Raw genomic sequence first — 27563 nt, forward strand, 5'->3', positions numbered from 1 at the left:
GGTTATGGACTTTTTAATAGGTAGAAAAATTAAAGTTAAAGTTGGATCAGAGGTATCTACAGAATTTAATGTAGACAATGGTATTCCCCAGGGGAGTGCAATTAGTCCGATACTGTTTAACATAATGATAAATGATATTTTTTCAAAAATGAATGGACGCATAAAAACAGCACTATATGCGGATGATGGGGCCATTTGGATGAGAGGAAGGAATGTGCCATATGTATTAGGTAACATAAGAAAAGCAATCAGGGAAGTAGAGATGTGGTCATATAAGTGGGGATTCAAGATGTCGACAAGCAAATCTTGTTACATGATGTTTACAAAGAAGCGCAAGTGCCATGTTGAAAGTTTAAAATGATATGAGCAGACAATGGTGAAAGTAAATGAATTTAAATACCTAGGACTATGGTTTGACAGTAGGGGTACATGGAAAATGCATATTCGGAACTTAGAAACTAAATGCAAAAAAGTTATAAACCTGATGAGAGCTGTGGCGGGATGTGACTGGGGTGCAGAAAGGCAGTCGTTAACTAACATCTATAGGGCTTGCATGAGGTCATCAATAGACTATGGTTGCGTAGTTTATGGTGCAGCCGCAAAAACAGTGCTGGAAAAAATAAACAGATTACAGTATAGAGCATTACGTGTATGCATTGGAGCTGTTAAGACAACCCCCATCAACGCTATACTCATAGAAGCTGGAGAGTTACCACTGGAGTTAAGAAGAGAGAAACTGGCGATGGCGTATTGGATTAAATTGAAAGGAAGTGGGAAAGAAAACCCAGCAAAAGAAACTATACAGGAATGTTGGGAGTATACAAAATATCAGGGGTTCGGGTTCGGATGGACAAGAGAAATGAGAATGAGGGAATACGAAATGGAAGCCATAAATTTCACCATGGCCAACCCAGTCAGTAGAATTCCACCATGGCTCTTTCCAGACGTAAAGGTTGATATAAATTTATTGGAAAAGAAAAGGGAATGGAGAATGGAGGAAATAGGAGTCAAAACAAGCATCTACTTAAGAAACAGTTACTCTAATTATTTAAAGATTTACACAGACGGATCTAAGAACAAACAGGAAAATGTGGGAGTTGGAATATATATACCAGATTTTAAAATCCATATCTCTAAAAGACTATCTGACCTGTTATCAGTGTACACAGCAGAAATAGTAGCAGTCATTATCGCACTACAGTGGGTAGAAGAGGTCCGACCAGATAGGGTGGTACTGTTCACAGACTCTTTGGCCGTAATCAAAAGTATGCAGTCAGTAAAATCAATTAGAGAAGATTTACTAATAGAACTTTTTTACAGCTTATTTAGATTGCATCAGGGTGGCATTGAGACTCAGTTTTGTTGGGTACCAGCACATGAGGGAGTTAAAGGGAACGAGATGGCAGACAGACTGGCCAAAGAGGCACTGCTTAAAGCAACTATAATTACAATCCCACTAGGAAAAGGCGAAGGTAAAGCAGTGGTTAAAAGAAAAGGTCTTGAGATATGGCAGAAACGATGGGAGGAAGACCGGAAAGGTAGGAGATACTATAAAATACAAAAAAGTGTCAGTATAAAGAACTTCATGGAAAATACCAGGCGTGAAGACATTGTAATGACAAGACTGAGAGTGGATCACACAGGGCTGAATGGCACATTATTTTTAATGGGGAAAAGGAACAGTGAGAACTGTGGAAACTGTGGGGTTAAAGAAAATGCTGAACATGTAATAATGAACTGTACATTGAATGTAGTGGAAAGGCAGGTGCTTAAAGATAAGGTTCAGGAGGCAGGCAGGGAGTGGAGCATGGTAGGGATACTGGGATCAGAAGGAGAAGGAATAAGAAGTACAAGGAAGGCTCTAATTACCTTCTTAAAAGACACTGGGATATGGAGTAGAATTTAAATGACATAACTATACACACTCCAGTACAGTAGGTGGCGGCATGCACCTAAACGTCGGTTGCAGTCCGCCATTAAATAAGAGAAGAAGAAGAAGAATTTCACAATGTGTGTAATCGCTATGCTTACGTTAGTTAGTTGTGCGGTTTATTCACGTAACAACGGAGAGCTGAGAAGGCTTTTAGACGCCTGTATTTTCATACACGCCGATGAGTCTTTCCTCCCGGTTTGTAAATACCGGGTAAGCCCAACGGTTCTGTAACCCGTCGGTAAAGAATAACGTTGAAGCCAGACAAAGCAGCAGGTGCTGCTGCAGGCGTCTGACACTGTTAGGGACGATAGCTGATACGTTGCACAGTATTCACGGAATTAAATAGTTATTTTCCTGATGACATAATGCGACTGCCTGAGATATTGTCTGCAAATTACCCATTTTAATCATTGCAATGTAAATAGAACTTATTGCCTTAATTCTACGTCTTCTTGTATAATTTCCACGCCATTTTTCATCATGATTTAATGAAACAAACTCCGTTGTCTTTAAACTCTCATTTGGTTGGAAACAACTTCGTCCACGGCAGGTGATAAACACACATAAGAATGAAATGTATGCCTAGACAAACATATTTAGATTACATCAGTCCCTCGTGGTCACCCAGATAGACATAAGTATTCCCAGGTGGAGACGGCTCTTTGTCCGTTGTGTCGGCCCGCTCCAACTTCTTCCACAAGAGGATTATTTAAACTGAAACCATGAGAACCTCCAATGCATGTCCATGTTGTAAATGCAGCTTCTTACCGCTGCCCCCAAGTGGCCATAAACGGTTGTTGCAAGCTTGAAAGCTACTCGTCAACTTAGAGACAAATCTTCTGTGCACAGCTGCATAATACACATTTTCTTTAATTTGTTTTATCATTTGAAATGAATTGCAAACACAACAAGCGCTTGCATATCCTGTAAAAGTGTCGGTGTAAAACCTGAACGCACAGCACTCGTCTGATGGCGTTTCTGCGCCTGTGGAAATGTTCTGCCAAACCTGCATTAATCATTTCATGGCTGTCTGAATACAAGCGTGAGAGAGAGAGAGAGAGAGAGAGAGAGAGAGAGAGAGACGCTGCACGCTGGTGTTTCAGATTACGTCGCTACAGGGTGAAGGGGCAAAAAAGGAATTGCATCTGTGGCACACTTTTTTCAGCTTTAGATCATTTCACCCATTTTCAAAATGTTAAGCATCTTTAAAACAACCTATTTTAGAAAAACAAAGTGGTTAGTATATCAAGTTTGTCATCAAAAACTACAACGAATGCTACAGTGTTTTACACCTACGCATGAATCGGCACTTCAGGAGGAAACAGTTGTGTTTACTTAAGGCTGCTTGACCTCTGTGGAGAGATATCTGCAGGGTTTACAGTATGTACACAGTACTGCCAAATAGGTATGACTGAAAGCATTATATATCTACAATAAATATACAAAAATCAGAGTGGCTGTTGAATCACGCAGCACACAAACTGATTGGGTTGCTTTATTTCATAGTTAGCGAGAGCTAAAACAATATGCAGGTCATGTAATCATGTAATCTTTTTAGAAGTTGAAGAAAAAAAACAACCGCTTTTGTTCCCCAAAGCAGAATCATTTCAACTAGCAATATTATTGGTGTATATAGTTACAATGAGCCTTGTTAGTTCTAATTTGGTCTCTACATACGTCACACAATGCTTTGGATTGAGATACTTTCACGTTAAGAACAGAAAGTCCAGAGAAAATGATCCCATAGATGAGGTTACATTCTGAATTGATCAAAATGATTGCAGTCGTTTGTGTCCCATCCACCAAATCGGTGCTCTGATCTGAATTATCTTCATTTCCAATGGATTGTGTATATGTACTATTTTGTCTTCTTTTTAAATTCAAACTGTCAAAAATTAGTCCTCATTAGATATTCCACATTGTAAACACCCTCATTACACCAAACCATTAGAACACATTAGGGATCAAGTTTATAAAATCTGATGCTGATGCTGAGAGGCTGTAACCCCCCCAAACCAAGTGCTTTAGCTTGATTTGTCTCAAATTGTCTGTTCAATAGGAAAATAATCCTTTGAATGCAAAGATCTTAAAAGCAAGGCGCGAACAAAGTTACAAAAGTCCTTTGACTCCAAGAGGTCCACGCTGACGACCCACTCACTGCTCTTTTAGGTCTAGTTAGGGACCCGTCCTGTGTGTTACAGTTTGCTGCTCAGGGTGTGGGTGTGGCCCGCCCCTGGAAACCCTCCGTCAAAGGCGGCGTTCAGCACCTCGTCCAGGTTGGCGGCTGTGACGAAGTCCAGGTCGGCTCGGATGTTGGCTGGAAGCTCCTCCAGGTCCTTGTTGTTGCGTTTTGGGAGGATAACGCGCTTCACTCCCGCCCTGTGGGCCGCCAGGACCTTGTCCTTGATGCCACCCACCTAAATGAAACATTCACCACCCGCTATGTGCTGCAGTGTGATAACTCACCGGCAGCACCAGCCCCCTCAGCATGATCTCTCCCGTCATGGCGACGTCCGATCGGACCAATCGGCCGCTAAACAGCGAGGCTAGGCACGTTACTATGGTAACACCTGCAGAGGGGCCATCCTTGGTGACGTCTCCACCTGGGAAGTGGAGATGGATGTCTGTCCCTTCTAGCGGGTCTGGGCCACCCACCACTGTTAGAAACCCACATGAATGTCACGTTCAAACGTGTGTGTGTGTGTGTGTGTGTACTCACTGTTGGTTAGCTGGTAGGTTTTAGCATTTGCTCTGAGCCAGCTGATCGCCAGATGGGCGGATTCTTTCATAACGTCTCCAAGCTGACTGGTCAGAGTGAGTTGACCTTCTCCCTCCATTCGACTGGCCTCCACAAACAGAATCTCCCCGCCGAGGGGCGTCCAGGCCAGACCCACAGAGACACCTGGCAGGGTGAGCCTCTCACCTGGCAGGGTGAGCCTCTCAGACACCTTCAAACACACACACACACACACACAGTGAAGCTGTAGTTGGTGGAATATTCCGAAGATAAAAACAAAGAATTAAAGGAGTCTTGTTATCTTAAAACGCTCAGGAATAAATGTCAATCAAAAGGCCAACATAATGAGACATGAGGACATCTTAAATGCCTGCAGCGTTTCCTGACGTCGTGCACAGGGGCCGCTGTATCTTCACAGGCTTTAGATTAATGAGGTGTGAGAACATTCCAGAAAGCTCAGACAGCCAAAGGACAAAAATATATATAAAAAACTTCAGTTTTGCACAAATACTTGTGCTTCTTACCTCCATTTCAAACACAGGAGGACCCAGGATGTCCCTCAGGGCCACGTGGTCGATCACTATGGGCATCTCCGGGGGGGCTGCCTTGTCTGAGCACAAGTAAAATGAATTTAATGTTTTTGAGATTAATTGATGCGAGTCAAACAACTAATTCATGATGCAATCCGCTGAATACCAATGTACATTAAAAAGGGAAAAAAAAAAAACATCACGTGGCTATGGAATGCGAGGTATGGTCACATAACAGAAGAATTCACACAAACGCACACCAGGTGGTGTAACGGTGCACGGAGCCGACATGTGGTACAGCCAAACAGGGCTATGGAGCACAGAGCGCGCACACCAAATGCAGATATACTTTAAACTATAGTCAAGAGGGATAAACTACAACCATTTTTGTACGAGGGGCCCCGCGCATCGGTTACCTGGCAACACAAAGCAGTGCAAGATGACTCGCTGATACCCCCCCCCAGCTCTAATCCAACTATACTCTCCTTCTCGGAGTCTCTTTCTAAAAAGTTGCAACTGTTTTTACTGTTTTAATACTTTGCAGTAGAGGAACCTGCTCACTGGGAATGAATCTGTTGCCTTGGGACGTCCTCTCTTCAACACACAGGTGTGTGCAGACTGGAACACTGCAGCGCTGTATCGTTCATTTAGGCTTTGCTTTTTTTTTTTTTTTTTTTTTAATAATGGGAGATGTTTTGACTTGTCATATCCAGAGAAGCACAGGTGTTACTAGTAAGGATGGTATGATGTAGGGTTGTATTAAGGCTCATAGTAAAATCAGGTTTTTACTTTATTTACTAATTCTTTACTAATGAAGGGGAACTTATGATTTCTGAATACTTCTCCTCGGATTGTTCTTCACTTTATACATTTTGTGGTTTTATATCGAACCAATCCTCCTGTGGGGGGGGGGGTCGAACAAGACAATAATTGTTTATAATAGATTGGAATTATGTACACGTGTTAGTAGATCATTGTCGGGAGTGGGCGTGCACGTCCGTGCGTTGCCATGCCACTAGGAATTTGACCCACGTCCCTCCCACTGAGACACAAACAGAACAGAGAGTCCCGGCTCTTACCCCCCTGCTGTGACGGACACTCGGCGGTGGAAACATCTGTTGTGGCGACTCTGTGACCTTCGGCAACTTTCACCGCCACCGCTCGGCAGATCGCCCCAAACTTTCTCTCCAGGGAACGCACGCCCGCCTCCCGGGTGTAGCTAAGATAACACACACGCAGGCACACAAAGGAACAGCCGATGAATACAGTCATGTGGGCGAGAGGTTTCCTTGGTGCTGTAGCTCTGGTTGCCATCAATGAGCAGTGTGATCACATGATCAGGAACACTAGTGGATGTTTAAACGAGCTGTTTCTGATGCTTGGTTTGGTGGGACTTGAGAGTCTGGCGCCGCTCCAGGGACTTAAAACCCAGAAAGTTTGTATTAGTCCCACATTAAGAAAGAATAAATCAATTATCCGCTGAAAATCATTTAATATGGTTAAATGCCTGAAGTTCTGACCAAAAATAACATCTCACAATATGTGTGAGTACACTTTTGTTGACGTTGACATAATCCAAAGTCATGAGTATCCCTCTAAGAAGCACCAAGCTGTATGCTGTTAGCCATTTCTATGGTTACCTGCGCACAGCAGGACACGACTGAGCCTGTGTATCACCAGCAGCTCCACTTTGGAGCAGAAGTGATTTTTTTGAACATAAACCATCAATCGGGTCCGTCGATGGAACCACAGATGCGACCGATCGGCTCTCCTCAGAAGTCACAGCCTCTTCCTCTTAGCTGGCTTCAACCTTTGCAGATCAATCCATAGATATATAAATAAAGGCTAGATGTCTTATGGCGGAGTATAGAACGTCCGCACATGGCGGCCATCTTGGTACCCATAACATAGTGTTGATAGTGGTACACGTACCTTAAATAATAATAACTTGCTCAATTTTAAATGATGATAAATGTCAGAGACGGCACTGCATACTTATGAATAATGTTCTGCTTAATATCATTTTTGTACGAAAACCCATGGTTATAATTATAATTATTCAGGCATGTCATAAATACATTTCTGTTGGTGGGGATTTCAACATGCAGCATTTCTTGATCTATATTTGTAAAGGGAAATATACATATATATTTTATTTAGAACATAACATAATTAGTCATCGTACGTATGCAGTGTTATAACTACATCTCTGATGTTTATAACACTTATAACACTGTGTTGGCAGTGATGAGAGTAAGCAAGCTGACCGTACCAAGATGGCCGCCAACGCGGACGAGACATCTAGCAGATTGACCAATGCTCCTTGTACAAACCTCTCAAGGAGACGAGCAGTTTACATGAAAACAATTCAGGTCCAGAAGGACTCGTTGCATGAAGTCGTCCCAAACCACGGGGTCTGTTTTTATTCAACTTGACTTTTACCGGATTCTCTCACAATTACATGCGCTTGTCCCTCTTCACACAATTCCCACGCGTCACCCGAGCTCGCTACCCCCTCCCCCTCCCCCTCACCCACCCCCACCGGTTATTTTGATGCCATTAGACCAAACCGCAAAATATTTTCTAACCTGCAACAGTGAGCCAAAACAGATTGTGGACCCCTGATGTAGCACGTACATTTCAAATAAATCCTGCCTTAAAAGGGCGCCGCCCTGACCTCGCGTGACCTTTACCAGATGGATGGAAACACATTGCATCGTAAAGGAATCTGGTGCTCAGAGACACTATTGCTCTCATGCACGAGGACCAACACTAAAACCAATAGAAATCGTCCTTGTTTTTCATAGATATTCGGGTGTACCTGCTGATTATATCCTGCGTGGTGTCCTGCGGTATATGCAGCTGCTGAGGTGTTAATCCATGCTGCTCCAACTGGTTTGGGATCAGATGACGGTGAGCTATCTCCACCTTCTCCTCCCTAGTGTAGCCTGAAACACAAAAGGCACACACTGTGATGAACAGTTACCTCACGGCAATCCATCAAACGATCTGATTTCCTTAAACACAAACCCCACAGCCTCAGTGCACTCTTAAAACGTCCCCATGATCTGTCTAAATCGACGGAGCAGCCGGTTCCTTTTTCAGCTGATTTGTTGCCTTCCTGTTTGTGTCAAAACTGGGCACAAACTTTCACTGCCTTCAATGAAACTTGACCACAACCATGTGAGTATTAGATGTGGGTGTGTGACACGTAAGCACTGGCTAATGTAGTCTGGACTCCAGACTCTGGAGGGACGGCGAGGTCCTCCTCTGCCTCTGCTATGCTAACCCTGAACCTGTTATTATAACTCTTACCCATCACAGCGGGATTTGTTATACCGCAGCCTCAAGCAGAGACGAGGAGCAGCCTTTAGACGGCTCCCCCTGGAGCCACAAAAAGGGCCATAGACGCGTTTGCCCCCGTATGCAGCAGCACCACTACACGCTGTTTCATTGGACGGACAGTTCATGTGATCAAACCAGCTCTGTTAAGGAATAAAGTTCCCTCATGTTACCAACCACTAATTACAGTTGTAATTTCCTCTAAACGCCTGCTTTCATCAGATGGAGTTCACTCTCTCCAGGGTCTCTACCCTTTGTACGCAGGAAAAATGAAGTGAAACCAAACAAACAAATCTAGCGGCAGGGACTCAAGCTGCGGGAGAGACGGAGGTTCGCACAGTCTACTCCACCTAGGAGTTTACTTGCATTTCTGTTTCACGGTTGTGCTTTTGGGTCACACGAACCTGTAATCCTTACAATGTTCACACCATCATTGATCTCAGGTTGCGATGGTTCAACTTAAACTGTTCTCTATCATCAGTATGCACACCCCCTGTGGTGGCATCCCGGGTGTTGTTGGGTCACCAAAAGGTTTGTTGCACTTCACAGGGACACGCACGCACCGTGAGAGTATGATATTTCTGTACAACATCTCAAAACAACCTTTTGAATGATTCTTTTGAGCAATAAATTGAGTGGATTGGACACCCAGCTGGACACAGTGTTGCTTCATCGGTTTCCTGACTAAACTGCAGAAGCCTCAACACGCACTCAATTTGGGAGTTGTTCTGTAACCAGGACGGAGTTTGTTCTCGAGATCAAATCGAAACTGCAAAGAGCGACCTGAACTCACCTGGTACCTGCAGCACCTCCATCCTGTCCAGCAGGGCAGGGGGAATGGTCGCCGTGGTGTTGGTCGTGGCAATGAAGAGCACTTGGGAGAGGTCAAAGGCCACGTTGAGGTAATGGTCCGTGAAGCTGTGGTTCTGCTCTGGGTCCAGGACCTGGGAGAATATATTTGTGACCGTATTTCTAGTGTTAGGCCACACAATTTTATTCACATCATTTAGGTGACTGGTTCACAGAACAAATAGAGGGACATAAAAAAAAAAAAACAGAATTCAAAACTTTTATCTCCAGTTGCTCAAATTCATTCAATTTTCAGTAGATTGTTCCCCTGAGCAGAGAACCACCGTCGGACGTCTGGCAGTATTTAAACACACTCATTTGTCGCTAATGTTGTAAATTGACACCGTGTTTAACGTGTCCGTCGTTGACCATTTCTAATTCAATTCATGTTGTGTGTGTCTCCACATAAAGCAGGCTAACTTGTTACATATTTGGTACAAAAGGCGTTGATTTTTTTTATTCGCAGCAATAACTAAGGAGTTCTGTTACTGATTTCTTTAGTTTGTCTACAATACATTGTATTCAGTAAAAGTGACTATTTGATCAAATGTAGAGTGGTTTATACTAAAAGGAAATCTGTCGAGGTTAGAACTGTTTCATCCAACGAGTCAAACCCTTAGAGCCAATAATTCACCCAATTACATGCTGCCGTGGAACAAAGACCCAACCTCAGTAAATTAGGTTTGTGGAACACCATCATGTGTCATTTAAGACAATATATCCTCAAGTTAAAGACAACTCAGGCCATAATATGTTTTTAAAGGTCATTTAGGTCTCGCTATTGTCCGATACCTGTGTCCACGGATGTCCGACTGGTCACAGACGCCTCCTAGAGCGATGCGGTGAAACTCTCTGCCCAGGGTCCGGGCTATGGAGCGTCCCACACGGGTCTTACCGACCCCCGGGGGCCCCACAGAGCAAATGATCGGACCCTAAAAGACTAACGCAACGGCATCAATGTCAAAGATAAATTGAGTGACAAAAATAAGGCGCATAAAGGAACCGCTGCCTTTTTGTCTTTCTATGGTTTATGGTCGGATCTGTGAGACACACCTTCAGAGAAGTCTTCAGCTGTCTAACAGCGAGGTACTCCAGCACGCGTCTCTTCAGCTTGTCCATGGCGTAGTGGACGTTGTCCAACAGGGTGCGAGCAGCTTGGATGTCCAGGCAGTCTGGGGACTGGGTGTTCAATGTGGACGTTTCCCAAAGAGAGAGAGAGGAAAATGTCGTTAGTGAAGGAAAGAACAATTAGGAGGCAGGAGAGAAGGAGGGACGACTGACTGAGGAAGTGAGGAGGAAGAACAGCAAAGCATAAACAAGCTTGCTAGAAACTTTTTCTTTTCTTCTAAAGGACAGACACTCCTCCCCGAATTGTCACATGAAACAGTAATTTGGATTTATTCGAAGGATATACTTTGGTTCTGACTCCCGATCCTATAAACAAATGAACGCTGGTCTCCACTCGTCTAGAGTCATTGAGCAAAGCAGCTTCAAAGACTGTGTCTGACACGGAGGCCAAACACTTAAACACCCAGAATATATGGCACGAAAAATCGTTTGGGTAGCATTTGAACTCCAGTTGAACACAGCTTTTTGTCTTGGACCCTGTGTCTGGTTCTTACCAGGAAGTAATTGAGTTCATCAGAGCATTTCTTTCTCACTTACTTGAGCGGCAGACGGAAACAAGGGTGAGATTAGATGAAAGTAAGGAAATGAGCAGAAAGATGCTACAACACACCAAATAAGGGCAAAAAACATCAGCCTTCCTTTCACTTCCACGAGACCAGTGAAGTGAGTCCTGTTATTCAACCTGGAAGACTCTAGTTGATATTGTGCACCAGTTTAAACCTGTTTTTATTGGCCTCTTGGTTAGTAACTGAAAGCCAATGTGCAGTCGTTGTCTGTTGATGCAGACCATCATACAGGCAGTATGGTTTCACACAAGGTCCATGAAAGTGCAGTCAAACAACCGAGCAGAGCACTGTGCCACAGGGTGCCAACTTGCTGTGGGTTCATCACAAGAGATATTGGATTAAAAATAACTACTTTGTGGATGTATCCAAGTAATCCAAGGTAACCTATGAATGAAAATCAGAGTCACCCTCAGTAATGAATGCATCAGAAACGTTTTAACCCTTTCTTTCAGCTGACAGGCCGTGAAATTCAATGATCTCATGATCCAACACTGTGATTCAGTCAGTGCAAAGACAACAGAGAGCAGACCCGCTTCACAGCAAAAGCAGCAAACCAGACAAATGTTACGTTGAAATATTACGTAGCACTAAAACATTAGGCTGAGTAGAGTTCTGTATTATCTCTACAGGATCTGAGGCATGTGACATATGTGGCTTCAGCTCTGTTTACCTTTGGTGCTTTTGCTCCATCGCAACTCTACCATCAAATCCAAGTAGTTTCTGGTAAGGGAAAACTCAGGCATGGACTGAGGCATCTTCTTCAATCTGAAAACAGATGAATGAGATGAATCATTAAAAGGGTCAGGCTGTGGAGGGGGACGCGTCCAGCATTACACGGAGGATGAGTCGGATTGTGTTTTCAAGACAAACCGACATGTGAGGATTGTTTCGAATTGATCCAAAATAATCGAAACGATTCAAAGGTTTTGACCACAAAGATTTTACAAAAGTTAGCATTACGCAGGGCCTTCTTTTCACTTTTTAAATATAACATTTTAGAACATGATTTGTAGCCGGGCGAGTTCACCTCTTGAGCTCTTTGATGCAAACTCTGAGTGCGGCGTCGGGCATCTTGGCCCCGTGGACCTTCTTCTCCAAGGGTGCAATGTCATCGCCATCCTTGTCTTCCGGTTCCTCATCCAGGTTAAACTGCCGACCCGAGACCACTCCACCTTTACGCACCGGTCGCACCTGAACAGATGAGACAGGGAGAGGTAAACAGGCTCATAAGTACGGACTTGGTTGAAAGGAAAAGCATAAATGCAAAGGTTTCTTACCCTCTTCTCATTTTCAGGACCTGTCTTCCTGGTTTTCTGCAGCAGTTTCAGTCCATCTATTTGTCTGGTCAACATGGGTAGAGCTCTCTTAAATCGCTCCTCCAAGGTCAACGCATCCAGGACCTTTGCAGCACATACGAGGATTACAGAAAAATATCAAATACCAAATATCAAATACATTCCCCCTCAGTTAAATTATTAATTATTTAGCATTCAATGCTTTTTTTTCTGCAGCACCATCAAAAAAGTACGGTGCCAGATAATCCAATGCACCAGTCCCCCTACAGATCCAACCCAGAGACATTGGGAAGCAAATTCACATATTGCATAGTGCTGACACTACAGCACCCATAGAGTTTTGCAGCTGATACAAATGGTTTTTGCATCTGTTTGAAATGATCCATTCAGAAAATAAATATCACCTGGCGTCAAGAACAAAAGAGACGGAAAGATGCTGAAATGACATTAAAAAAAACTACAAATGGCTCTAAACTTTCCCATCCTGTTGCATCCCTCTTTAAGTAGTTGGTTTAAAACATGAATCACACCAGCACCTCACCTGGAGTTTCTCCTTGTTTGAGGTGCGGATCATGGAGGCTACCACATCGGGTAGAGCTTCCCTGGGCAGACTGTCCAGAAGACGCCTGAACTTGGCCACCGCTGGAACGGACATGTCCAACATACCTAGCAACTGTGCACACGCGCACACACACACACACACACACACACACACACACACACACACACACACACACACACACACACACACAGTGATTATATCTGGATCAGTGTAGTGACTAGTCGTAAAAACTTGTTTATGCTTACGCTGAAACCTAAAACCACCATTAACATTCTTAACAGGCTCCTTGAACCACGCACACACCCTCACACACACACACGCACGCACACACGCCCGCACGCGTAGGTTCATAAATCATCAGGGTCATAAATTATAAAAATGTCAAAAAAATGATTGACAGGATGATTGACAGGTCCGCCATTTTACCCACCTATCAGAGTCATAAAACTGTCACCCCTCCCCCCAATACCCACCCTACTATTACTACTCTGCTTAATTTGTTTGACTATTTCTAACCACTGTTTCTCTACTCCCCCGTTAGACTGTTGTTGAACGCTGAGCTGTTGCCTTGTCCCTGTGTTACCAAGCCAGCGTTGTCTTTTTCGAGATCTACTTTAAGTTTTGCCCAGGACTGCGTCTGCTGACGGCAGCCCCCTTAGTTCGAGTTTGGAAGCATTTGGGGCCTCTGTTCTCCACGTCCCTACGATATCCGTCTTATATAATGGTTTGGTTTATAAAAGGTTTGGTTCTCTTTCTCACTATTGGTCTACACAGGGAGACAAACTGGTTGCTTAAACAGTGGCATTAATAGCCACTGAGGGTGAAAGGGTTGTGGAGCCTTTTACAAGGAAGGATGTCTGGTGGGTCCCAAATGGTAAGCCTTGCCTTCCCAAACACTTTCTCCCAAAATATACAAAAGGGAGTATGTTAGACATGATAACAGTTGATTGGTTTACAAAGAGTTTTTCAAATAATGCTCAAAAATACTCTCAAGCATCACTTAATAATACATAATGTAGACAAAACAGTTAAAGTTCCTCAACAGACAGAAATGCCACCAGATGATTTCATTGCGCTAACACTGTCTGAAAGTCCGAAGTACTGTTTTCCTGCCTCCAAACAAACAGCTACAGCAGTGGCTAAGGCATTTCTCCAGGAAATAATTCTAGTTTCCATGTCTGTCATGAGAACCGGGCCATCCACGAACTGAGCACATACTTTAGCGAAGGCTTCAGAAGCCACTGTTGGGAGAGCGAATTGGCTAAATGCTGCAAAGAGACAGGCCTTCCATGAACCAAGGCTCTGGATATGACAAGTCAAAACATCTCCCATTATTAAAAAAAAAAAGCAAAGCCTAAATGAACGATACAGCGCTGCAGTGTTCCAGTCTGCACACACCTGTGTGTTGAAGAGAGGACGTCCCAAGGCAACAGATTCATTCCCAGTGAGCAGGTTCCTCTACTGCAAAGTATTAAAACAGTAAAAACAGTTGCAACTTTTTAGAAAGAGACTCCGAGAAGGAGAGTATAGTTGGATTAGAGCTGGGGGGGGGTATCAGCGAGTCATCTTGCACTGCTTTGTGTTGCCAGGTAACCGATGCGCGGGGCCCCTCGTACAAAAATGGTTGTAGTTTATCCCTCTTGACTATAGTTTAAAGTATATCTGCATTTGGTGTGCGCGCTCTGTGCTCCATAGCCCTGTTTGGCTGTACCACATGTCGGCTCCGTGCACCGTTACACCACCTGGTGTGCGTTTGTGTGAATTCTTCTGTTATGTGACCATACCTCGCATTCCATAGCCACGTGATGTTTTTTTTTTTTCCCTTTTTAATGTACATTGGTATGTACAGCGGATTGCATCATGAATTAGTTGTTTGACTCGCATCAATTAATCTCAAAAACATTAAATTCATTTTACTTGTGCTCAGACAAGGCAGCCCCCCCCGGAGATGCCCATAGTGATCGACCACGTGGCCCTGAGGGACATCCTGGGTCCTCCTGTGTTTGAAATGGAGGTAAGAAGCACAAGTATTTGTGCAAAACTGAAGTTTTTTATATATATTTTTGTCCTTTGGCTGTCTGAGCTTTCTGGAATGTTCTCACACCTCATTAATCTAAAGCCTGTGAAGATACAGCGGCCCCTGTGCACGACGTCAGGAAACGCTGCAGGCATTTAAGATGTCCTCATGTCTCATTATGTTGGCCTTTTGATTGACATTTATTCCTGAGCGTTTTAAGATAACAAGACTCCTTTAATTCTTTGTTTTTATCTTCAGAATATTCCACCAACTACAGCTTCACTGTGTGTGTGTGTGTGTTTGAAGGTGTCTGAGAGGCTCACCCTGCCAGGTGTCTCTGTGGGTCTGGCCTGGACGCCCCTCGGCGGGGAGATTCTGTTTGTGGAGGCCAGTCGAATGGAGGGAGAAGGTCAACTCACTCTGACCAGTCAGCTTGGAGACGTTATGAAAGAATCCGCCCATCTGGCGATCTGCTGGCTCAGAGCAAATGCTAAAACCTACCAGCTAACCAACAGTGAGTACACACACACACACACACACACGTTTGAACGTGACATTCATGTGGGTTTCTAACAGTGGTGGGTGGCCCAGACCCGCTAGAAGGGACAGACATCCATCTCCACTTCCCAGGTGGAGACGTCACCAAGGATGGCCCCTCTGCAGGTGTTACCATAGTAACGTGCCTAGCCTCGCTGTTTAGCGGCTGATTGGTCCGATCGGACGTCGCCATGACGGGAGAGATCATGCTGAGGGGGCTGGTGCTGCCGGTGAGTTATCACACTGCAGCACATAGCGGGTGGTGAATGTTTCATTTAGGTGGGCGGCATCAAGGACAAGGTCCTGGCGGCCCACAGGGCGGGAGTGAAGCGCGTTATCCTCCCAAAACGCAACAACAAGGACCTGGAGGAGCTTCCAGCCAACATCCGAGCCGACCTGGACTTCGTCACAGCCGCCAACCTGGACGAGGTGCTGAACGCCGCCTTTGACGGAGGGTTTCCAGGGGCGGGCCACACCCACACCCTGAGCAGCAAACTGTAACACACAGGACGGGTCCCTAACTAGACCTAAAAGAGCAGTGAGTGGGTCGTCAGCGTGGACCTCTTGGAGTCAAAGGACTTTTGTAACTTTGTTCGCGCCTTGCTTTTAAGATCTTTGCATTCAAAGGATTATTTTCCTATTGAACAGACAATTTGAGACAAATCAAGCTAGAGCACTTGGTTTGGGGGGGTTACAGCCTCTCAGCATCAGCATCAGATTTTATAAACTTGATCCCTAATGTGTTCTAATGGTTTGGTGTAATGAGGGTGTTTACAATGTGGAATATCTAATGAGGACTAATTTTTGACAGTTTGAATTTAAAAAGAAGACAAAATAGTACATATACACAATCCATTGGAAATGAAGATAATTCAGATCAGAGCACCGATTTGGTGGATGGGACACAAACGACTGCAATCATTTTGATCAATTCAGAATGTAACCTCATCTATGGGATCATTTTCTCTGGACTTTCTGTTCTTAACGTGAAAGTATCTCAATCCAAAGCATTGTGTGACGTATGTAGAGACCAAATTAGAACTAACAAGGCTCATTGTAACTATATACACCAATAATATTGCTAGTTGAAATGATTCTGCTTTGGGGAACAAAAGCGGTTGTTTTTTTTCTTCAACTTCTAAAAAGATTACATGATTACATGACCTGCATATTGTTTTAGCTCTCGCTAACTATGAAATAAAGCAACCCAATCAGTTTGTGTGCTGCGTGATTCAACAGCCACTCTGATTTTTGTATATTTATTGTAGATATATAATGCTTTCAGTCATACCTATTTGGCAGTACTGTGTACATACTGTAAACCCTGCAGATATCTCTCCACAGAGGTCAAGCAGCCTTAAGTAAACACAACTGTTTCCTCCTGAAGTGCCGATTCATGCGTAGGTGTAAAACACTGTAGCATTCGTTGTAGTTTTTGATGACAAACTTGATATACTAACCACTTTGTTTTTCTAAAATAGGTTGTTTTAAAGATGCTTAACATTTTGAAAATGGGTGAAATGATCTAAAGCTGAAAAAAGTGTGCCACAGATGCAATTCCTTTTTTGCCCCTTCACCCTGTAGCGACGTAATCTGAAACACCAGCGTGCAGCGTCTCTCTCTCTCTCTCTCACGCTTGTATTCAGACAGCCATGAAATGATTAATGCAGGTTTGACAGAACATTTCCACAGGCGCAGAAACGCCATCAGACGAGTGCTGTGCGTTCAGGTTTTACACCGACACTTTTACAGGATATGCAAGCGCTTGTTGTGTTTGCAATTCATTTCAAATGATAAAACAAATTAAAGAAAATGTGTATTATGCAGCTGTGCACAGAAGATTTGTCTCTAAGTTGACGAGTAGCTTTCAAGCTTGCAACAACCGTTTATGGCCACTTGGGGGCAGCGGTAAGAAGCTGCATTTACAACATGGACATGCATTGGAGGTTCTCATGGTTTCAGTTTAAATAATCCTCTTGTGGAAGAAGTTGGAGCGGGCCGACACAACGGACAAAGAGCCGTCTCCACCTGGGAATACTTATGTCTATCTGGGTGACCACGAGGGACTGATGTAATCTAAATATGTTTGTCTAGGCATACATTTCATTCTTATGTGTGTTTATCACCTGCCGTGGACGAAGTTGTTTCCAACCAAATGAGAGTTTAAAGACAACGGAGTTTGTTTCATTAAATCATGATGAAAGATGGCGTGGAAATTATACAAGAAGACGTAGAATTAAGGCAATAAGTTTTATTTACATTGCAATGATTAAAATGGGTAATTTGCAGACAATATCTCAGGCAGTCGCATTATGTCATCAGGAAAATAACTATTTAATTCCGTGAATACTGTGCAACGTATCAGCTATCGTCCCTAACAGTGTCAGACGCCTGCAGCAGCACCTGCTGCTTTGTCTGGCTTCAACGTTATTCTTTACCGACGGGTTACAGAACCGTTGGGCTTACCCGGTATTTACAAACCGGGAGGAAAGACTCATCGGCGTGTATGAAAATACAGGCGTCTAAAAGCCTTCTCGGCTCTCCGTTGTTACGTGAATAAACCGGACAACTAACTAACGTTAGCATAGCGATTACACACATTGTGAAATTAAAAAGATGACAAAGGACAATTTCAGCTAAGCGATAGTAGCGACAACAGCGCAACTTGTGCGAGACGGCGACATTAGGAACGGAAATGACGTCGTGTATGTGACGTGTGTATGACGTGTTACCTCTCCATGGCAACGTCTCTGATATCGTCAGCGTGTCACGAGTCACATTACAGCTTTCATATCGAATTCCATTTGTCTGGCAGTCGACATAGTTTGGAGCTGAGGAACGAACCACAGATAGATACAAACATCACATCATTTGTTTAGAAAAAGCTTTAAAAATGTATCGGAATGTTAATAGTGAGCTCAGTAAAGCCCGAAAACATGCCGCTGAACAGGAGTTGCGTATATCTCAGCTAACTGAGGACTTAGATTGCTCCAGAAAACAACAGCAAATTGATCAAAAAAGCTGGAAGTGTGAGAGAAAACAATTTCAGTTGGATTATTCATTATCCTTGGAAAAAACCACAAAGTTTGAGAACAAATACATCGTGGAAAATTCGCTCCGGTTGCAGAGGGAAGACGAATTGAAGGCGCTCAAAGACACAATTGCGAAGTATGCCAACAATGACTTGGAAGAATTTAGAGCACAGTTAGACGAGTTGGAAAAATATAAATCTTTTGCTGTCGAAAAATTGGAAGAACAGAGCCTGAAGATCAATAGAATGCACATAGACGCCATTAAATTAAATGATGCATTGAGCAGTGCGAAACACCAGCTTGCTACAAATAAAAATGTGGATAAAGAGCTGACCTCTGTAAAGGACCAATTGCGTGTAGAAAAAACTAAATGTGAAAAAATAACAAAGGAACTCTTAAACAGATCCACAAAAGGGAAAGCTGATGAGAGACGAATAAATGAACTGACTGAAATGTACAATGGCATGAAATGTCAAAATGCCAACTATTTAACGTTGAATAAGAAGCTTGAGGTAGAAGTGAGTAGCCGGCAAGAAAATCTGGCAAAGAAGACAACGGAATTAGAAAATCATGAAAACGAGGCGACGAAGCAGGCAGACCAAATTAGGAAAATGAAGGAGGATCAGCACTTCTTCCTTGACCAGATATTTACTTTAAAAACTAAGCAGAAAATGCTCACCGAGGACATGAAAACCAAAGAACAGGAGAATGGGAATGTCAGGTGTTTGCTTGCTGATTTGGAGAAAGGGCATGAACTGGAAACGATCCATAATGAGTCCATAATAAAAGAGAGAAATATTGGCCAGATAAACTTGAAGTGTCAGTGGGACAACACACAGCTAAAAAAACAGTTGCAGGGAACACAGGGACAAATCCTGGCGCTCGAGTCTCAATACAAGACAGTGAGCAATGAGAACGAGGAGCTGACAATGGCCCTGAGGAAGCTCAAGTGTGAAGTTGGAGAAAAGCGTCTTCACTTGCCTCCAATTTCCACAAGCAAACAGCGCCGCACTGAAGACGAATCCAAGGACGAGCGCAGGAAGCAGTATGGCCCCAAACCCATCAAGTGTTTGCCACCCAATTCCAAAATGGCCCAGTCATCCACTCAGGACCAAGTGACTAGAACCCCCAAACTTGCACATTTGTCCCCAACTGAAGACCAATCCAAGGTTGCTTGCAGACCTGTGTCAAGGCAAACTCGCTTCCCACTCAATACAAAGTCTAAGCATGGATGTGAAAAGGATCTGAAGAACCTCCTCGTTCCAGTCATCTCCAAAGCCACGCGATGCACACCCCGACCCGGGCCACCACCAGCCCCAGCGTCACCCCGACCCAGGCCACCACCAGCCACATGCCAAGCCCCAGCGTCACCCCGACCCAGGCCACCACCAGCCACATGCCAAGTCCCAGCGTCACCCCGACCCAGGCTGCCACCAGCCACATGCCTAGTCCCAGCGTCACCCCGACCCAGGCCACCACCAGCCCCAGCATCACCCCGACCCAGGCTACCACCAGCCACATGCCAAGCCCCAGCGTCACCCCAACCCAGGCCACCACCAGCCACATGCCAAGTCCCAGCATCACCCCGACCCAGGCCACCACCAGCCACATGCCAAGCCCCAGCGTCACGCCGACCCAGGCCACCACCAGCCCCAGCGTCACCCCGACCCAGGCCACCAACAGCCACATGGCAAGTCCCATCGTCACCCCGACCCAGGCCACCCGCACGGTCTTAAATTAGCCATTCCCAAGGAAGAGCAAGGTGGCTCGGGTTGGGTTCTGGGTTCACATACATGAGCCTTATTGAGTGGCTTTGCATGTTCTCCGCACGGCATGGCCGTTAGGATTTTCTCCGGGTGCTCCGGTTTCTTTGAAAAGCCTTAAGACACACAGTGTCAATAATAGGCAAACTGTGGCTCACAAGAACAAGCAGAGGCCTTCTTCCCAATTTCCACAATGCCGCAGCCAAACACTAAGGACCATTCCAAGGTTGTGTGCAGGACTGTCAAAGCACAATTACTTTCCATCCATTGTAAAGTCAGATGGTTGGTATGAGAAGGAGCTGACATCAACCCCATTATCCCATCTACAAAGTCCGGTGACGTGTAGATAAATTAAGGCCATCCCACACACCACCCCCACACCATTAAATTTGCCATTCCCAAGAAACTGTACAGTGGCTCAGTTGGGTTCTGGGTTCACATTCATGAGCCTCATTGAGTGGCTTTGCATGTTCTTGTGCATGGCTGGTGCGTTATGATTTTCTCCGGGTACTCCGGTTTCATTGAAAGGCCTTAAGACACACAGTGTCAATAATAGGCAAACTGTGGCTCACAACAACAAGCAGAGGCCTTCTCCCCAATTTCCACAATGCCGCAGCCACACATTAAGAACCATTCCAAGGTTGCTTGCAGGCCTGTGTCAAGGCAAACTCGCTTCCCACTCAATGCAAAGTCTAAGCATAGATGTGAAAAGTATCTGAAGAACCTCCCCGTTCCACTCCTCTCCAAAGCCACGCGATGCACACCCCGACCCAGGCCACCACCAGCCACATGCCAAGCCCCAGCGTCACCCCGACCCAGGCCACCACCAGCCACATGCCGAGCCCCATCGTCACCCTGACCCAGGCCACCACCAGCCACATGCCAAGCCCCAGCGTCACCCTGACCCAGGCCACCCGCACGTTACGTTACATTACATTACATGTCATTTAGCTGACGCTTTATCCAAAGCGACGTACAATAAGTGCATTTCCACATAGATACAAACTCAGAAGAACAAGTAACAAGAAAGTACATGTTTCATCAAATAAGCAGTTACAAAACATGTTATAGAAAAGTGCCATTATAAGTACAATTTAAGTGCTATCATTTGTTAGTGCTACGGTTTGCTAGTGTTTTAGTCAAGGTAGAGTCTAAAAAGGTGTGTCTTGAGTTTTCGACGGAAGATGTAGAGGCTCTCTGCAGTCCTGATCTCATCGGAGAGCTCATTCCACCATGTGGGAGCCAGGACAGCAAAGAGTCGAGATCTCGTTGAGTGCTTTTCTCTCAGTGAGGGAGGAACAAGCCGCTTGGCAGATGCAGATCGGAGTGTTCGGGTTGGGATGTAGGGTTTCACCATGTCCCGGATGTAGACTGGTCCCGATCCATTCCCAGCATGGTATGTCAGTACCAATGTTTTGAACTGGATGCAGGCAGCCACTGGTAACCAATGAAGTGCACGGAGAACCCACATGGAAAGAACCTATATGTGGATATATGCACATATATGAAACCTATATGCAGTATATATGTACATATATATACATATATACTGCATATATGTACATATATACTGCATATATGCGTATATATGCTACATATAGGCGACCTATATGTGGCATATATGCGCATATATGCCACATATATGACAATATATGACAATATATATGTTGCATATATGCCACATAAAGGCTAAATTGTGGTGCTTATATGTGCATATACAGACCATATATGTATATGTTCCGGATACACAGAGTTGTATCCATCAGATAGATAATAATCGATAGATAGATAACACGTGTGCATGTATCTATATCTATATCTCTCTATCTATATCTATATAGATAGATAGATGTTCATACACAGGTATATATTTGACATTGTTGTGCTAAACAGCCACTGCGTAAAGCGCTGCTTTCAGTACTCGGGAAGGGGACAGCTAACAGAGACCCTCGTCCATTTCCGTAGCTAATAGTGAGAGACAGACAGACAGACAGACAGACAGAGTGACGGTTATCCACGTAGGCTAGCTGGCTAAATACAAGAGCAGCAGTAGCTTCGTACAACTTGTTTGCGCTTGCTGACATAACTTGTCAGCCACCGCAAAGCTAGCGCGATAGTAGCGCTAGCCGACGAAAGCTAGCTGCCGGTAGCGTCAGCTGACTAGATACAGAGTCATTTGTTTATGTGTGACGTAGCGGCTGCTTGTGTGTGCGGGGCTCTGGTTGCTATGGGGAGAGTTGCAGCAGAGTGGAAGCGACAGACTGATTAGAACTGTCCTAAACAGAGCGCTCTAACAAAAGCAGACGTCACACGATGCCGGCTAGAAATAATCAGAGTTAATGCTGAAACACGCGAGGAGTAAATTATCATTTGTGGGCAAAAATTAAAGGCTTTTTAACATCCACACAGTAATCAAATAATAGCACTATCCGTGGCTACACGGGGATTTTGAAGACTTTAAAAGAAAAGTCGAGAATTGTGACAAACATTTATTGATTGAAAATTGAATCAGTAATCAGGGATCAAAACATGTATTGATTGGACATTGAACACAGACTGCACGATTACATGGATTTGTCATAACTGATTGAATTGATTAAACTGATTATACATCCATTTTACAAAAAGTTAACATAGAACAACACAGCAATTTTTAAATGATTTTCAGCTTTTTCTATTCTTTCAGCAATGTTGAGAAAGAATTTCAGCTTTTATTATTTCTGTGATTTCAAATTCATAGAAAATTCTCCCATTTCAGTTTTTTTGCAATTGTTTCAAGTTGATTTCAGCTTTTCTCATTTCTGTATTTTCAGCAATTTTCAAATGTATTTTAGCTTTTTCTATTCGTTCAGCAATGTTTAGAATAATTTCAGCTTGTTTCATTTCTGTACTTTAAGCAACTTTTTGAAATTAATTTCAGCTTTCTGCATTCCAACGCATTTTCTGCAGGAAATGCATTTTCTAGTTCACTTATGGCATGGGGTACCACAAAAGGTTTCACCTGCCCTTCATGTCCATCTTACATTTACACTTATTGGCAGGCACAGCTCACAAGAGCAATTTGAGACTCAATACTGGACCAATTTCAGAAAACACCATTAGTCAATAATACAGAAAAAGAATGGTTTTGATATCAGGTTTAAATGTAGGCTAAGAACCTTTCAGATCAATAAGAGGAATCATTACACTTTTGTGCCTTTGTATACCAGGAATCTGGAAGTATTACCAAAGTGTGTCAGACATACAATGAATTTGACTTAGGGGTTAGTGCATGACAGCAGACAGTTTGACTATGGACAACAAGACAACATAGTGCAGGAATAAGATAACAATAAAATCAAATACAATGCTATGGGTTAGTTAAGTTAAAAATAAAAAATAAAAATGAAGTGCAGCAGCCAACCGAAAGGGGGGGGGGGGCGGGCTCTGTTGATGAGGGAAGAAACTGTTTGTGTGGATGGAGGTCTTAGTCCTGATGGACCTCAGCCTCCTGCCGGATGGGAGGGGCACAAACAGTTCATGTTCAGGGTGGGAGGGGTCGGCTACAATCTTTCTGGCCCGCTTCAAAGTCCTGGAGAGACGGAAGATTGCAGCCGATCACCCTTTCTGCAGAGTGGATGACACGCTGCAGCCTTCCCTTGTCCTTGGCTGTGGCTGCAACTGCGAGCAGCATCTTCATACCCTTCAAATTCTCCAAGTGATGGACATTGAGCATCTCTACTGGTGCCTTGCTTAAAGGCACTTTTGGATCAGGTCGGATGAAACTTTAATGATCCCCGTGGAGATGTCAGCTCAGCAGCTGAGGAGAGGCTACACATAAGATTATTTGAATACAGATAATTCAAATGGGGAATATTACATGAAGCTATGTGAGGAGAGCTCAAACTGGGGATGATCCATGAATTAAATGAGATTTACACAAATCTGCACTCCATAACTATCACTAAGTAGTAAAGGTTTGTCTCAACAAATCGCTGATTCTTCTGCTGTTAAAAGTATGACTTTTGTGCTTCACTGTACATCTGATCATCCCAACCCTTTTCTGGCATAATGAAACAATGCATCTCATTAAAAAAACAACAACAATGTGTGCAAGATTTAGACTGCTGTTGGTGCCATTTGATGTGGCATTTGCAAAATGGCTTAACAGCTGATTGGACAAAGAAGAAGTGTCCAGTCAGCATAGATACAAGAGAATGGGAGGTCAGACAGGACTCGATTCAACTGGTTTTTCTTTTTCTTTTTTGGCCTCCATTTGTGTTCCAGTTCCCTTGTAAAGGCTTTGTCCTGATCTTGCATGTGTCTGTGCTTAAATAATAAGCTCTATTCTAGCTGATTAACAACACGGATGGTTTGCAGAGTTGAGGGGACACAGAATGGAGTGGAATATGTTAAAGAAGCAGAATTAAGTTTATACTACATGTTTAACACTGGAAACTATTGTGTGTTAAACAGAAACAATTAACTGAAGGGCCCAAAGGAAATGTTATCCAGACTGATTCACCGAGCTTGTGTTATCACACTTACCTTGAAATTGGAGCAGGCTTAAAAGGATCGTTTTTTAATAGCAAAAAGGGGTCTGCAACAAACACAGTCTAAAGAAAGACTTGTCATGCCTTTCAAGTTGTGCTGATCAAAAAAATGAGTCCTGGTTCTAGTTCTCTCCTGTGCATGCATTAAAATGTCCTAGCAAAGGCTGGTCAGTTTGGATGGTACATAGTGGCACGTACTCCTCAGTGCAGCACCACAGGTAAAGCAAGCACATTTCTTTGGATTGATGTCCCTGACCACATGTTACATTACATTTTGTGACCTGATTACGAAATCCAGCTGTCAGGCCAAAAAAACGTAATAAAATACTGTTTTGACAACTAGTGGTGCAGAAGATTATAAAACTTACTGTTCTCATCAAAGACAGAAAAGGGAGCAAACATGATGTTTGGATACAGATACTAATTGCAGATTATTGATAATCCACATTGGCAGACTGAGCTCTACCAGACCATAGAACAGTGTCATTGAATGCTTTTGTCTTTGCCTGTAAAATAATTTTAACAGCACTGAAGCATAAACCATAGTTATTTTTACATATTATCCTTTTACCTGGATGTAGTAATTCATAAGGGCTTTTTTATTCTTAAAAACACACCGTTCAAATAAAAAAAATATTTTCACAGATTAAAAGAATCTTTTCATTATTTGTTTTGTGGTGTAGTCTATTCACAGCCATCCAATGGTGGCTGCTTTGCCGTATCCATCCATCCTGTACCTGAGCGGCCCCAGATTCAGGGGCAGTGTGGCCGTAGGGGATACCGGGGGGATTTCTTGTGGTCCGGTGGGGTTGGGCTGGTCCAATACCAGACAACCTCCATCACCATACCTTCTGCGATATGCATTTACCCCTCAAGAAAGTCTGCATGTTTTTTTTTTTACATTTGCCATTGTTCACTCCTCGTTGGGCACATGCAGACACATGCGTGCACACACACAGGTGAGGAGGCTTTGGCCAGTGAACAGAGTGCGTGTGTAAGCCTATTCATCTATTCAACTATACCGACCTTACAGCGTTACAATAGCCTGTTCAATCAGGACAGACTCGGCCTGAATTGACAAACATTTATTACACGGTATAATATTGCAATCGTGCCGAATCTTTTGCGATTGGACTCCATCCTAAACCGGGATAATCAAGGGGCCGTGATGCAGAGTTCTGCTTGGCCCAATCCCCTCCTGCAGTCCAGACACTGGTTGTCACGGCGAACGCCCTCTCTCATCAGGAAATAGGCGGAGCCAACTATCGCTCACCTGCGCGCACCCGAGCAGATTAAGGGTGCGTGCGGCTCCAACTTAAGGGCAGGAGAGACTAATTGTTTGAACCAGAAAATTGCTAGCGGGACGTGAGGATTTGTTTCTCAGGAAGCATTCCTGGAACTGTGCAGGATTTAGGACCATTCAAAGACTGAATAGAACAGCCGGTAAGAGAACCGTTCATCGGACTTTTGTTGACTTTTGCACGCCATTGGCGTCGCGGTGCAGATGAGATAATGCACCTGTGTTTGTGAGCTAACACCTGTGTTGTGGTTTGCTTGATGCAGTGTGGTTCTGGTATGCATTCTGATAGAACATGGTTATTTATTCATTGCATTGAACTATTTAAATGTTTATTTATTCATTGCATTAAACTCACTGCGTGGCTATTTAAATGTTTATTTATTAAATGTGCTAAACTCACTGCGTGGCTATTTAAATGTTTGTTTATTCATTGCGTTCAACTGCTTGGTTATTTAAAGGTTTGTTTATTCATTTTGCTAAAGTCACTACTTGGTTATTTAAATGGTTATTTATCCATGGTGCTAATCTCACTGTTTGTCAAAATGGTTGGTTATTCATTGTGTTTGGGTACCATTTTAATTCATGTGGAAATCTGTTTGGTTAAAGGAAGATGCAAATTGGTAAAACGGTTGAAGTTTCTGGTTTTAAGGTTTTTCACCTGTGAGCTGCTGTAAGCTGCTGTGAGCTGCAAATATCTGGGCTGCCAAGAGAAAAGACTAAATAAAAAAGAAAGGAGGATAAAGATTAAAGTGGCCTGGTTATTGAGTGGAACCCAGTTTTAACATTCAGGAATGGTTACCGTCCGATCAAGTGCGGGTTAAGCACAGCGAAGTTGGAGTTACACTTGACACTGGTGGTGGTGGTAGTGAAGAAGGGAGTTGATGAAAACCCAGAACGAGCTATTATAGAGATATATACAAACACATAAAAAAAAATCTTTGTATTCTTTTTTTGAAAAATTAATGGATTTTTGTCTTGTTGCTTTTCTCGATGACTGTATGCTCGAGGACCTCTTGAAACTAATTTATTGATTCTATTATACTGGGATGAAGGGCTAAACTCCTCAACTGTCTGGTAGGGCCCCAAGTAATCAACAACTGCTTCATGTCTGCCGCAAATTTTGCCTTTGTTGTGGATATAAAATGGACATCCATAGAAATCTCATTTTGAACGAAAGCATCTGTAGCAAGAATAGCCGGATGTGCTTTAGAACACTAGTAATTTATCTTGCCATAATTATTCCTCGTGTTCCTACTCCCATTAAGAAGAACCCTTCCCAATACACCGTCAATGTTTAGGATTTTGCCCTTGTTTTATCATGTGGACACTGTTGAATGTTACTGCTTTTAAAGGACAATAAAGATTCAATGTGATTTGTTTAGAATTTGTTTTCTTTGATGAGACATTGTCTTGAATATACATGCGTCCTCAGGACAGGAG

The 27563-nt window shown here is 43.6% G+C and overlaps 2 protein-coding genes across 2 annotated transcripts in view; one reads left to right on the forward strand and one right to left on the reverse strand.

The window, feature by feature from the left end:
* Positions 1 to 2014: 2014 nt before the first annotated feature.
* Positions 2015 to 27563, reverse strand: part of LOC119209919 (lon protease homolog 2, peroxisomal-like) — a 34597-nt gene continuing 9048 nt past the window's right edge. The window contains exons 8-19 of the mRNA XM_062557517.1: positions 12922 to 13053; positions 12363 to 12485; positions 12113 to 12276; positions 11756 to 11850; positions 10445 to 10563; positions 9336 to 9486; positions 8022 to 8148; positions 6280 to 6419; positions 5195 to 5280; positions 4653 to 4881; positions 4400 to 4590; positions 2015 to 4350 (exon numbers count right to left, since the gene is read on the reverse strand). Coding sequence (XP_062413501.1) covers positions 4129 to 4350; positions 4400 to 4590; positions 4653 to 4881; positions 5195 to 5280; positions 6280 to 6419; positions 8022 to 8148; positions 9336 to 9486; positions 10445 to 10563; positions 11756 to 11850; positions 12113 to 12276; positions 12363 to 12485; positions 12922 to 13053 — 1779 coding nt within the window. The 3' untranslated portion in view covers positions 2015 to 4128. The remainder of the gene's footprint in view (positions 4351 to 4399; positions 4591 to 4652; positions 4882 to 5194; positions 5281 to 6279; positions 6420 to 8021; positions 8149 to 9335; positions 9487 to 10444; positions 10564 to 11755; positions 11851 to 12112; positions 12277 to 12362; positions 12486 to 12921; positions 13054 to 27563) is intronic.
* On the forward strand, positions 14875 to 18170 carry LOC134105362 (lon protease homolog 2, peroxisomal-like). The gene is made up of 3 exons (XM_062557972.1): positions 14875 to 14956; positions 15266 to 15473; positions 15536 to 18170. Exons 1-3 carry the CDS (start codon positions 14891 to 14893, stop codon positions 15664 to 15666), a joined length of 405 nt encoding a protein of 134 aa, XP_062413956.1. The 5' UTR covers positions 14875 to 14890; the 3' UTR covers positions 15667 to 18170.

The sequence above is a fragment of the Pungitius pungitius genome, chromosome 15 (genome assembly GCF_949316345.1).
Source record: "Pungitius pungitius chromosome 15, fPunPun2.1, whole genome shotgun sequence".
Taxonomy (NCBI): Eukaryota; Metazoa; Chordata; class Actinopteri; order Perciformes; family Gasterosteidae; genus Pungitius; species Pungitius pungitius.